Source organism: Lissotriton helveticus, chromosome 11 (assembly GCF_964261635.1).
Source record: "Lissotriton helveticus chromosome 11, aLisHel1.1, whole genome shotgun sequence".
NCBI classification, from domain to species: Eukaryota; Metazoa; Chordata; class Amphibia; order Caudata; family Salamandridae; genus Lissotriton; species Lissotriton helveticus.
In genome coordinates this window covers 40,706,298-40,719,231 of record NC_136072.1, presented here as the reverse complement: position 1 = coordinate 40,719,231, position 12,934 = coordinate 40,706,298, and the positions used below count along the sequence as shown (strand labels likewise).

Here is a 12,934-nt window from a genome sequence, read left to right as displayed (position 1 = left end):
TAAGACAGACGTCCAACACGCATTCTTCTCCGCATAGCATACATCGAAGCACAGGTAAGATGCAATTTTGCCAGATTGGTCTGAATGAAAGAAACCAGGTCATATTCAGGTCTCTTAGCCGGGTTAATCCGAGTACTTTAGTTATGCGGTCCCGGTAGCGTACTGCTAGGATCGTTTCTTCCATCGTTGCTGGAGTCTTGTCTGCGACTTCGCTTGCCATATCGGAGCAGAAGGATCAAAAATAAAATTCCTGCTACGAGTCCCAAAAGTAGTGGTAGGCCGCCAAAGACAGAATGGACAAAATTGGGAAAGATGCCCAGAACTGTTTCGAAGGGTGTTAACAGTCTGAAAAAGTGTCTTAAATACATGTGCGATGCCACTGGTATCTGACATATTTAGGATTTGGCTTAGCATTTCTGCGAAATGCACGGGGCAATTTGTTGATAAAAGGGTATGTATCTCTGCCGTTGTCCTTGCGACTTGCAGATCATACGTTTCTCTGGACGAGGTCAAAGGCACAGTCGTCTGTAAAAGAATAGACTTCATTCTGCTTAAAGTATCAATTCGAATAGAAGAGATATTCAAACGAGGCCATATTGCCGCCTCCATATCTGGTGTGCTGTTTGGAAACAATACTTGCATACAGCAAGTGACCATGGAACTAACGCTGACGAGATAGACTTTCCCTGGCACCATGCCACAACAGCGGTGATCCACTATTAGAATATAGCTCCCGTTAGAAAGCCGTCTAAAAAATAGCTCTATCTGTGTTGCAGGTGTGCCGTGCTGGTGACATGAAAGGTTATTTGAAGACCCCTCGCAGGCCCCATGCAAGTTAATGCCTTGACACAGAAGTGTACCGCTTAGTGATTTCTTACAATTTTTACCGCTAAGAAATACATTCTTTTTCTTTTCACTGTAACGTGTGTGTATAAGGTAGTTTCCATGTTGACTTGATGTACCCTTTACCCAACCTTTCATACTGGCCCGCTGATATATATTCTTGGCAGTATTTAAATTGGAAAGTTGTTATCGGAATTGTGATTATTCCGTGTATTATCCATTCAATAACAGGTCTTTCTGACATTGTCAATGGTAATCGCTCAAGTTTTTCAATGCTCAGAATCGTATAGTCTGCTCCTTTTTGTGCCAAACTGATTTGTTTATCAGTAAGGTTAAAGATAGAAAAGAATGACGTTACGTTGATTAAACGCCATGGCACGTAGCCTGAACGCAGATTTTGCAACGTCCAGCCAAGCTGTACAATAGAACATAATTGGGACTGACCATGTTGTAACATTAGTAAGTCTTGCTCTATTATATCAATAGCAGATGATACAATACTGTCCAGTGAATATATTCTGGAGGACAGAGTCGTTAACCCATTGTCCACAACAGAAAGTGATTTTTCCAAATTAATACGATCAATTTCTCGTATTTTCTCTGCTGTTTCAATTTGCATTACTTTCCAAGCTTCGTTGTACGCAGCGTATATATCGGCCGCTATGAAACGTTTTTGACGCTGTTTGTGTGGTCCCAAAATGAAATCACGGAAGTCAGCACCGTCTTTAAGTAAAGTCAAGTGTTGCTTAATTTCAGCCAGTGTGGATTTCTGTAGCCATTCGCGGCATGGTTTCCCTACACTGTATGTTGTAACTATCCCTGGATGTTGTCTCTGGGAGTATCTTGGGTCTGGCCTGTTCATTTTGAACCCCTGTATTTTGTTCAGGAATCTATCTTGACAGTTATTTGTGTCTGTGGGCCAGATCAACCATTTTTTCCAATCAGAATGTGTTCTGTTTTGGTTTAAAATATGGGATACGTCTATCTCCATGTCTGTAGTCCTATTACTATCAGGTATGGGCTTTGGAATAGACGGTGTGTTTAAGTCCTTAATTTTGGCTAGGCCAAGACAGGTAGTGTGTTGAATGGTGTCATTCAAGAATATTAATTGTTCTGGGATCATGTAGGCTCTAAATAATGCTTCTAAACCTTGGACCTGCCATTCTTTTGTACCCCAGATGGTTTTTGTTTCAATGTTGTTTTTCCAGAATTCAAAACCAAATGTAATCATTTTTTCATAAAATGTTTCAGAATAAATCAATTTAGTGTTTGTCAGCATTGTTTTCATTCCTGTCTTATTCAACATTTTAAAATAAAACGTTTCTGCATCACTTGTGTTAAACCCTGAGAAGTATGGGAATTTCTCATAGAATGTTTTTGAGCTGCTTTTAGGCGGAGTTGCACAATGTTCCCATTGGTTGTAATTAAAAACATTTCTAGCTGTGCAGATTTATGCAAATAGTGATGGCCAAAGTGATTATAACAGTACAATTCTTCATAATTTGATGAACCCTGTAAGTAACCGTGTTCTGTAAATTTTGCTGACATTACTAAATCTGACATCATATTATTTATATTTTCAAAGTCCCAATCATCAGAGAAAGTACTTGGTTTTACAAAGTCACTTAATGAAACCTTAAACTGGTGTGGATATTTCAAGAGCTCATTAGGGCCAAAAATGTCAAAATCAGTTCTGTCCCATGCTACCCCGCTGGGTATTGGATTGGCTGTGACGTTCACTGATGATAGTTCTCTTTTCTCGATGTGAGATGACTTGTGAGGTTTAAGGACCAAGTTGATGTTCTGACTTGCTGTGTCCATTGTACTGTATTTTCCTTCAATGAATTTTCCCAAACAAAGAACCATGATGAGCCAAAGCAGGAGGAAAAGTACACCTAACACAATCCAAAATTCAATCCATGGAGAAATCAGATAGGTTTCTTTGAGTTTATGAAAGAGTTCTGTTACTTTTTCTTTGAAAGTTTTTGTTGCTGGCGTTTCTTCATGTTCGCTTGGATCTCCAGAAAAGTCATCGAAATTGATGAAGTAGCCAGATGCAGTTCTGTCAATTATTGGAATTGCTTCCGGATTTTCTTTAGTCTTTGGATCTTTCTTGGAGACATTAGTATAGTCCGATGCTACATCATTGTAGACAGGTGTTTCTTGACGAACTGTTGCAATTTGGGTTTAAAGAGGCACAAGTTCCATGGCATTGTTGCATAGTTCTTTTTTATTCACTGCAGGTTTATTGAATGTGATTAGTCTCTCAGTTTGAACCTCTTGTATTGTAGCACATTTTGGAACTCTGCTCTTCTTGGGAGTCTACTTGGCCTACTACTTATTATTGGCCACATGATTGTGGTTTTACCAGGTCGATGGATACAACTCGGTTCTCCTTTTTACCAGCAAGGGGCGGTAGTACAACTGATCTTGTTCCGCTGACAGCTAAGACAGGTACTGCTTTCCTGTAAGAAGGCCCAAATTCCTTCTTCACCGCGATTTTCTCTCTGACCAGATCCCCAATCTTTGGAATCCAGACAGGTCTTGCTGGGACAGGTGGTTATTCTTCAGTGGCTGTTGGCTGCTGTTTTAACTTTATGTTGCTCAAGATTTTTCTTGTTTCATTTAAGTCCTGTAAAACAGCCAAACGGTCTTTGATATCAAAGCATTTTTCTTCTACCACTGAAGTCTGACTATCAAGGTCCTGAATATGCATTCTAGTACCGAACAATAGTTCATACGGACTGAAACCTTTTAGAGAATTTCTTGGCAGATTATTAAGACTACGTTGGACACTTGTTAAATGTTGGACCCACCCATCACCTGAACCTAATACCCTCGCCGTTATAGATTGCTTTATGTCCCAATTTTTTCTTTCCACTACCACATTTCCCTCAGGATGGAAGGGACGAGAGTACCGCAATTCAATGCCCATGCTGGCCATGGCCTCCTTATAAGCTCGAGAGCTAAAAGCAGGACCCTGGTCAGAATGTAGCATGGCATTTGCGTATATGACGATATGGACTCGCAAATCTTTTATAACAGTTCTGGCGTCAGCCGAGCGCTGGTGTCTACATTTTAAGTGAATCTAGTCTTAAACATAAATGGGACACATTTTTGCGTATAGATAGCCTTATGCTTTCTAAAAGAAGGGTCCTGGCAATACTCCGGTCGGTTCGCCACTGCGATCTCTGTTGCAGTTTGGACAATTCATTGCAAATTTGTAGTTGTGCAAGCTCATCCCCGGCCACCAGTATTCTGATTGTAATTTTTTTTAGAGATTTCAAGATCTCTTGGTGCCTTAGACCCAATCCCATATGTGCGTCTGCTATTAAAAAGACTCTCCTGTTCATGTTTGGAATTACTCTATCCCCCACTCCAGGGATTCGAGCAAAAGGAACGGAGTTTGCATCTATTATGTATGTATAATTGAGTGGATAGTTCACAGGTAATGCTGCACAGTTGCTTTGCAAAGACGTTTTTACCGCCAGCATTGTTTCCCCGTCTATGTATTTTTCTGAACGCTTTTTTGTGGCTACGGAAGCCGTTTGAGCTGCTTCCGCTGTGGCTCTGTGAGCCAACGAATTCCCTGCAACGTGAACGCCATCATGTTGATGACAGTGTACGTATCACGTGAGTCTTTTGTAGTTCTTTCTGTAAAAGAACTACTTGTTCCCAAAGCTTTTTATGCTTTATTGTGGCACCTGTGTCATCTTTATAATCGTTTTGAATCCAGGTCTGCACGTCATTATTGTAAGACTTGACGCAGTAATGCGAATCGCACACTATTAGTGTGGGGAATTCGCGATCGGCAATATCGAGCGACATCTTTAAAGCTAGTAGTTCAGTTTGTTGAGCCGAACTATCTTTTACAGTTGAGTCATAGTTACCAGTGGTCTCAATTTTCCTTCGTGCCACCGGCATTTAACAACCGCAAACGCAGCACTGTAAGCTTGTTTACCCTCAACTGCGGGTTGTGATGATCCGTCTGTATATATTACACAGGCGTAATGTTGTAGAGGCAGAATCTCGATTGCAGAGGATATTCTAATTCATATTTTAGATTATTTAATTTTTCATTTCCGGGTCAAAATAGTATTTCACGTCTTCTGCAGAAAGAGAATTTTCCCATTGTATCCATTTCGGATCTAATGCCACAGCAGTCAAATTGTGTGGGCTTGTTAATGCCTCGAAGGCTGATTCTGCTGTTAAAACAGTCATCCTTCTGTCTTGTGCTTGGGCTCTTTCTTTTGCTACAGCAGTTTGAACCATATTTACAATATTTTCAGTAAGACTGAATTTCATTTCAGCTTGTGTGTACAAGTGTGATTTGTAAGCTATTGGTACCGTTTCTCCCTCATTAGAGGTTAGGTACGTGAATCCGCATCTTCCTGGGATGACTCGGATTACAAGGTTGCGTGTGTTTTCGCGAGTTTGCAATTTAGTTTTAGCTAACATGTCTGTTTGCAATGATCTTAAAATTTCTGTCTTTCTGAGTTCAATTGATTTGTTTGAAATCAGGTTTTATTCATTCATAGAGAGGTTTGACCCTCTCTGCATAATTTAGAATGTATGTTCTTCGGAAATTCAGGAAACCTAGTATTGATTGTAAGTTCTTCAGCGTTTTAGGTGCTTGGAGTACAGCGCACTTCTCTAAGAAGTTGTCTGCTAGGCTTTTGCCTTCACTTGATAATTCATATCCTAAAAATAGGACAGTTAGATGGGCAATTTGTGACTTTTTAAAGTTGAATTTGTAACCCTCTGCTGCGAACCCAAGTATTATGGTGTTCACTCTTTTCAAGTGAGTATCCAGGTCATCATCTGTTAGATAGATGTCATCGACATAAGATAATGCTTCATCATCATATATTTGTAGTAACTCTGTTAGCCTTGCTGAGAATAATCCTGGGCTATTCTTGAATCCCTGTGGGAGTCGACAGAAATTTTACTGTGACCCCATTATTGAGAAAGCGGTCAAATACCTGCTTTCAGGTGCAATGTTTTGACAAAAGAATCCATTAGAGATGTCTAATGTCGTTTTGTATTTTTTGCGCACGATGTTATTCATTAGTGCTGCACTGTGTGAGTTTTGTACTGCAAATGTTTTGCAACATGAGTTAAGGTGTCTGTAGTCCAAAACTAGACGATATGAATCGTCTGGCTTGGAGACAGGAAACAAAGGATTGTTCATTTGTGAGGTGCATGTTTCAATCACCCCCTGATATTCAAGTTGATCTAAGATCTCCCTGACTTGCTTTTTTGCTTCTTGTTTAATTGGGTACTGCTTTTGTGCAGTGAGTTGACATTTTAACTGGATTTTGTGAGGAGGAGAGTCCTCATCCCATCCTACATGATTTTTATATAATGCAGGAGCTTGGGCTTCTGCCCATTTTCTTGCATATAAGGATTTTTTATGAATTGAAATATGATTTGAGAAGGCAGGCATAATCATTTCTTCGCCATGAGGGCACTCCCTGACAAACTCCGGTGGCCAGTCTTTCTCAGCTAAAAGGATGTCATAGCCTTTCGAAAGGTTATCCCAAAAGAGACCCCTTACTTTCCTAGTCTTGTCCCCCTCTATACGCAGTGTTATTTCGTATATTTTATGAGGTTTGCTAACTCTGGTATCTGCAGTTTCCACTTGAATGTGTTCATTCGTGTCCACTGTCTCCAGAAGATTCATCAGGATCTTGCGAGCTATGGTCACTTCTGCTGCGCTGTCTAGCATTGTCTGGGCCCACTCTCCGTTTTTCAGTTGTGTCCTCAGTATCCTCGGCATGTTTAATTATTTTAATACTGGCTACCTTCTTTCTTGGAAATTGTAATTTTTTACTTTGATGAGCAGGTTCCTTGTCTTTGGACTTGACGTGCTCTTCCTTGTGTTCTGACCGTCCTCTTCTTTCCGATTTCTGTGACGAAGTCTGAAAAGATCGAGAGGGACGTGTATCAATATCTTGATATCTATCAGGTTTTTTCAGATTATCCCTATTTCTAAGGTTGTATCTTTTCTCAGAGGGTTCCCTCTGGGGAGACTTGTTTCCTCGGTCTGGAGATCTTTCTCTCCGTTGAGGAGACCTTCCTCTGGACTGGAATCGTTTTTCTTTGGGAGTGGATTGTTTATTTCCATCCCAGCTCTTTTTTGGAGTGTTTAAATTATTTTTAATATAAGTTTTTTCAGGATTTTCAGTTAGTTGGGGTTTTACTGGTTTCCCACCCAAACTATCTCCTCCTAGTTCTTCATTGGATTTTTCTATGATTCTGGCAAGTTCAAAAGGTTGTTCTGCTATATCTGTTTCTTTCAATTTCTGGCGGATCGCCACAGATGCTGCTTCTCCTTTTATGTTGGCTAATAATATAGCCGAGACCTGCTTAAAGTCTTTCAGTAATTTCATACCCAGAGTTAAAGCAGGTTCTGGACCGTATTCATTTTGAATCTGTCTTAGCACATCTGGTATTACCCCCATAGACGGAACACCATGTGTTTTTGTGTAAATGGAAGCAAAGACTGTGCCCCAAGTGTCACAGTCCTCCACATGTGGTGTGATCCCCATAGGAAGACAGATAGTCAGAATTCTTTGTTTATCAGTAGGTGTAGTATCAGGAAATACTGCCTCTATTTGAGTGATTTTTTGTGCTAACCAGAATGGAATTTGTTCCCGTTTTGCGGGTGTTTTACCAAGACATGATTGTATGTTCTGTGGTGTAATTTTGTTTGTGTTCCCCTGATGAGGGGTCAGCTGTGGAATATTAATTGCTGGTTGGACTGTTGAAGTCCGCATTACATATTGGACCAATTGCCTATGTATTTTAATTAGCTGTTTTAGCTGAGCTAAAAGTTCAGGGATTGACATTTTGTCCATGTCTGGATGTGGTGTGTAGCTGGCTAGAACCGGCCACGTTGCTCCTGGTCTACCTAGTGGACCGAGCCTGGTGATGTGATTTTTATGTTTTAGGGCGCCTTTAAACCAGAGCAGGTGCTCTTGGTAATTTAATGGGATTTCAATCTCCTCAAAAGGAGTGTATTCATCCGGAGGTTCCTCTATTTTGTAATAGTGGAAGTCCTTTGTTACAGCGTTTGCTGCTGGAAAGTGTATCCATGAATAGAATACCTCTGCCTGCCGATATTCATGGGCCTCTACCACGAATATGACTGTACCACCTCGTGATGTCAGTCCATTTTCTATAAGTTTAATAGTTATAGTTCTTCTTATGTTGACCGGAATGAATATAGCATTCGGGTCATTATCTTGGATTGTTGTGTCATCCACTACGAGTTGGGCTGCTATTCTAGCTGCCTCCCTTTCGTCTTCACTTTCCATCATTTTTACTAACAGGAAGGTTTTTGTTGCAGATCAAGTTTCAAGGAAACAAAGATTAGGTGCACAATATTTTGGAACACTGTATCCTTCAACGTTGACTAAACCAAAAACCATACATAGGAATCTCTTCCTACTAAGTTCCGGCGGATTTTAACCTTTTACCCACTCCAGACGTCTTTTGGGGTATTCATGGGAAAAAGGGGTTCTGTGTGAAAAAGCACGACTGAGTTACTCTAGTGTCTTGCGTTAGATTATCGCCTTACCAAACGTTGGGCACCATGCAGTATAGTTCCTATATTCCTAATAGGCTTTGCGCATTGGAATAATATAAACAGCAGTGTAGACCTAGGACTGAGGTCGACTAAGTCTCTACTGACTATATTAGACTTAATTAGTTTTGCCAGCTAGCTCAGAGGTCACTAGAAACTTTCTCGAATGTTCAAGAAGGAGTTGACTTTCCTGATTAGACAATAAGGGATTAGTTTCTGACAACCATAAAACATGACAACTTTGCTCCCTCAGAATAAGAGTGTATCTCTAGAATTGTGTGAAAACAATAGACAGCTATTTTACTCAGTCAATCGTGCATACTTAGTTTCACCAGAGTGCAGAGAAAAGAGAGATGGGCGTTTTCAATAAAAGGTGTTATTTATTGAGCAGTCTTCTTTCTCATGCAAGAGAAATGAATTGCCACAATTGAAATACTTAGTATAAAGTAAAGTGCGTACAGTAAAAAGAGTATTATAAAATAATACTGTAAAAGCATTGATATGGTTTCTTAGCCATATGATATTTTAAAATGGATAAAATATATACATACAAATATACATTGACTATCGTACTCAACTGGTGCTTCTAAATACGCCTACCCCGGTGTACCTGACCTAAGCCTAATACGTGGGAAGGAGTAAGTAAGTAGCAGTTTAAGTTAAGTTGGTTTTGCCAAGAATCTGAGTCAAGAATTCTCTTTAAGGGTTTAGTCAGCTCTGTACCTGGGTAATAGAAAGCAGGAGGTCTGGTATCTCTCTCTCAGGACTCGATATCCCAGCAACCCGCAAGGGCGGCTGAGAACACCGGAGCTGGATTTCTCGACAGGAGAAAAGACAGCGTCTCTCTCAGTGCGTCAAAAGGGAGGGGCGGCGTCCGTGGGCTCTCGCATCAGCTGGGCTCTCGGGCAAGTAGATAGCCGCTCTGCTCCAAACCACCGTGTGTTTGCTTAAGGCAATGTTGGTATATTTATACCTGAAAGGTGCCGGGTTTGACGTAAGGTTGGACATAAGACGTCAATAAAGATGTCACTAAGAACTGGCCGTTCTTACAGTGCTCACAGGAGTTCTAGGACAAATCAAAACAAAAGCCATGGGGATTTCCCAGGTTGCTGGAGGTTTGTTTTGTTTAGAGAACTTGTTGTACTTTCTAGGAGTCTGGGGAAGTAGCCCTTGCTTAATGTGGACCGCATGGGCTACGACTAAATATGGATATGATTCTTATGCCTTTATAAGGATATTATTTATTATAACCACATAAGGGCATAAATCAGGAGTATCGAATTAGGGTCCTAGATAGAATTACAACAGTGCTTTCAGTGTATTTAGGAATGTACCTCTTTGCTGTCCATATTTGTGGAGGGAAGGTGTATGAGGTCGTCCTGATGTTTCCTCGGACTTGGATACCAGCATGTCTCTCACAGCTTCATATCCATTGGTTATAACCAAAGGGGTGTGGCCCACCCACAGAGTGAATGTATTTCCGTAGGTCTTTGCAAGCTGTGGACACAAAACACACAAATGGAGTCCCTAAAGATGGTAAAAATAAATGACCACAACACATCATTAAACAATACTGTTGCTTTAACATTGCCCTCAAATACTGCCCTATCCAAATCTCCATTCATCTGCTGTCTTTACTTAGCAGCAACCTATACCAATGATCCTTAGTTCAATATGCTTTGTAAGACTCTGAATTGTGCTAGCAACAAAGCCCAAATGTAGGGTTCCTAAGATTTTTTCTCATCCTTCTTTTTAAGCCAAATTGATTAACCTTGATCAAAATTGAGAAAATGCCTCAAATTGGGGATGATAAGACAAATACTTGTGTATCTGAATCAAATAGCAAAGACAATTGCTCACTTTTTCTGTATTCCAGATTCACGTTTAACAGGGAGATGGGCATTACCTCCTCATCCCATTACTTACTATATGCATTTGTGAGAGGAAACCTCATCTCAGTCACTCCAATCAAGAACCTCTTATAAAGAAACAACAAAGAAGAAATGCGTTACTTACCTGTAACTGCAGTTATCCAGTATTGGTGTCTTTCATAGATTCACATGCCTGAATCATTCCCCGTTGTCGGAACTGGAGTCCCTAGTACATAAATAAAGTACTGTCCTATAGACATATAGAGAAATAGGCCTATAGGCCTCACATTAGTAACATATATGTGTCCTTTTGTAAAAAGGACCAAACTCTAGAAAAGAGGCAATCAGCTGTCACCTCCCTCTAGAACCCTCCTGGAAGGAGCCTCAGTCCCTCAGATTTTCGTACGCACAAAGCTAACTAGGCGTATCACTGAGAGAATTAGGTGAGCCCTTCCAGGGGAGGCGGAAGGGTTGCATGTGAATCTATGAAAGACACCAATACTGGATAACTGCAGTTACAGGTAAGTAACGCATTTCTTATCCAGTATTATGGGTGTCTTTCATAGATTCACATGCCTGAATCAGAGTAGCTAGCAATGCACAAAGCACATTTCGGATGGTACAGTGTCTGCAAGTCATTAGATAATAACATATCAAGCAATTAGTAAGAGCATTTAGTTGCAAACAATAAATACCGTCAAAATACATAATAGAGAAATGTGCATTCATGAAAAAGATGGAGGGATGAAAGAAGGCTCACCTCTAGTGAAATAGATGCCGAAGCACTGCTTGTCCCACCGCAGCGTCCTTCATAAGTTCCGTGTCCAGGCAGTAATGCCTAGTGAAGGTCTGTGGCGACTTCCATGTTGCCGCTCTGCAAATGTCAATGACAGGCGCACCTGCAAAAAGTGCCGTGGATGTGGACATCGCCCTAGTAGAATGAGCTCGTACTTTTGAGTGCAGGGGATGTCCTGCTTGTTCATGACAAAAGGAAATAGCTGCTGAAATCCAGCGGGAAAGCGTGCTGTAAGCCACAAATAGCTGATTTGACTTTCTGAAAGTCTTTTATCTTGTCAATATAAAATTTCAAGCACCGCTTGAGATCCAATGAATGCAATGATCTTTCCGCTCCACTACTGGGATTTGGAAAGAAGGAACGCAAAACCACTGGTTTATTGAGATGGAAATCCGATGGGACTTTCGGAATAAACTTCGGATTTGTCCGCAAAATCACTCTGTCTTGTTTAAATTGCAGAAAAGGATCTTGAATCGAGAAAGTTGCAGTTCACTCACTGCCTCACGGATGTGAGCGCAAGTAGGAGAGCTGTCTTCCAAGATAGATATTTCAGGTCAGCCCTGTGTACTGGCTCAAAGAGATGCTTCATGAGCTGATTAAGGACTGTATTAGGGTGCCAGGTAGGAGACAACATTTTCACCAGAGGGAAAGTCCTGTATAATCCTTTAAAAAAACTGTTTGATCAGTCTGTGAGACCAGAGAGAAGGACCCGCTGAAGATCTTTTGTAATGGAATATTGCAGCCAAGTGGACTCTGATGGAGGAGTGAGCAAGGCCTGATGTTGCCAAGTGGAAAAGGTAAGGTAAAACTTGCTCCGGAGATGAAGAGAAAGGGTGTATTCCTCGATTCTTACACCAGACGCAAAACCTTTTCCATTTCAAAGAATATGTTTTATTGGTGCTTTCCGCTCGTGCTCGAGCTAGGATGGCTCTACAGTCAGGTGGAATATTCAAATTCTGAAGCTCTCTGAACTCAGGAGCCAGGCGGCTAACCTGAGAGATGCCAGATTCGGATGTTGGACTGGTTTGTTGCTCATCGTGAGGAGAGATGGACACTGTTTCAGGCGGATCGGTTGCTCCAGATATAGGCGATGGAGCTCCGTGAACCAATGTTGTCGTGGCCAAGTTGGGGCTATTAAAATGAGAGTACAAGGCTCCACCTTCAGTTTCCTGAGGACTCTGGGAAGCATTGGGAATGGCGGAAAGGCGTACGCAAAGACGTTGCACCATGCGACCGAAAATGCTCCAGATATAGGCCGTGGAGCTCCGTGAACCAATATTGTCGTGGCCAAGTTGGGGCTATTAAAATGAGAGTACATGGCTCCACCTTCAGTTTCCTGAGGACTCTGGGAAGCATTGGGAATGGCGGAAAGGCGTACGCAAAGACGTTGCACCATGCGATCGAAAATGCATTCCCTAGAGACCCTGACTGGGGATGCCAACTTGCGAAGTGTGGGCATTTGGCGTTGGGTCTTGTGGCGAATAGGTCAATCTGTGGAGTGCCCCATCGCGAGAAGATTTGATTGAGGATCTCCTGATCCAGTTCCCACTCGTGAGATGTTGTCTTCTGTCTGCTCAATGAGTCGGCGAATACATTGTCCATGCCTGGGACGTACTCCGCCTGAAGAGATATTTTGTTTGAGATTAGGCAGCTCCAGATTCTCTGCGACTCTCGAGAGAGTGTTAGTGAGCGCATCCCTCCTTGCTTGTTGAGGTAGTGCATCATCGTGGTGTTGTCTGTCCGGACGAGCACAAGGGAATTTTTGATTCTTGGAAGAAAAGCCTGAAGGGCCAGGAAGACTGCCCGCAGCTCAAGGAGATTGATATGAAGTCCTTT

At 41.5% G+C, this 12,934-nt stretch overlaps 1 protein-coding gene across 1 annotated transcript in view; it reads right to left on the bottom strand.

Annotated features, from left to right (window-relative positions):
* LOC144791163 (cytochrome P450 2J5-like) overlaps positions 1-12,934 on the bottom strand; it is a 575,154-nt gene that overhangs the window by 479,048 nt on the left and 83,172 nt on the right. Inside the window, exon 2 of the mRNA XM_078665817.1 lies at positions 9,766-9,928. Coding sequence (XP_078521943.1) covers positions 9,766-9,928 — 163 coding nt within the window. The remainder of the gene's footprint in view (positions 1-9,765; positions 9,929-12,934) is intronic.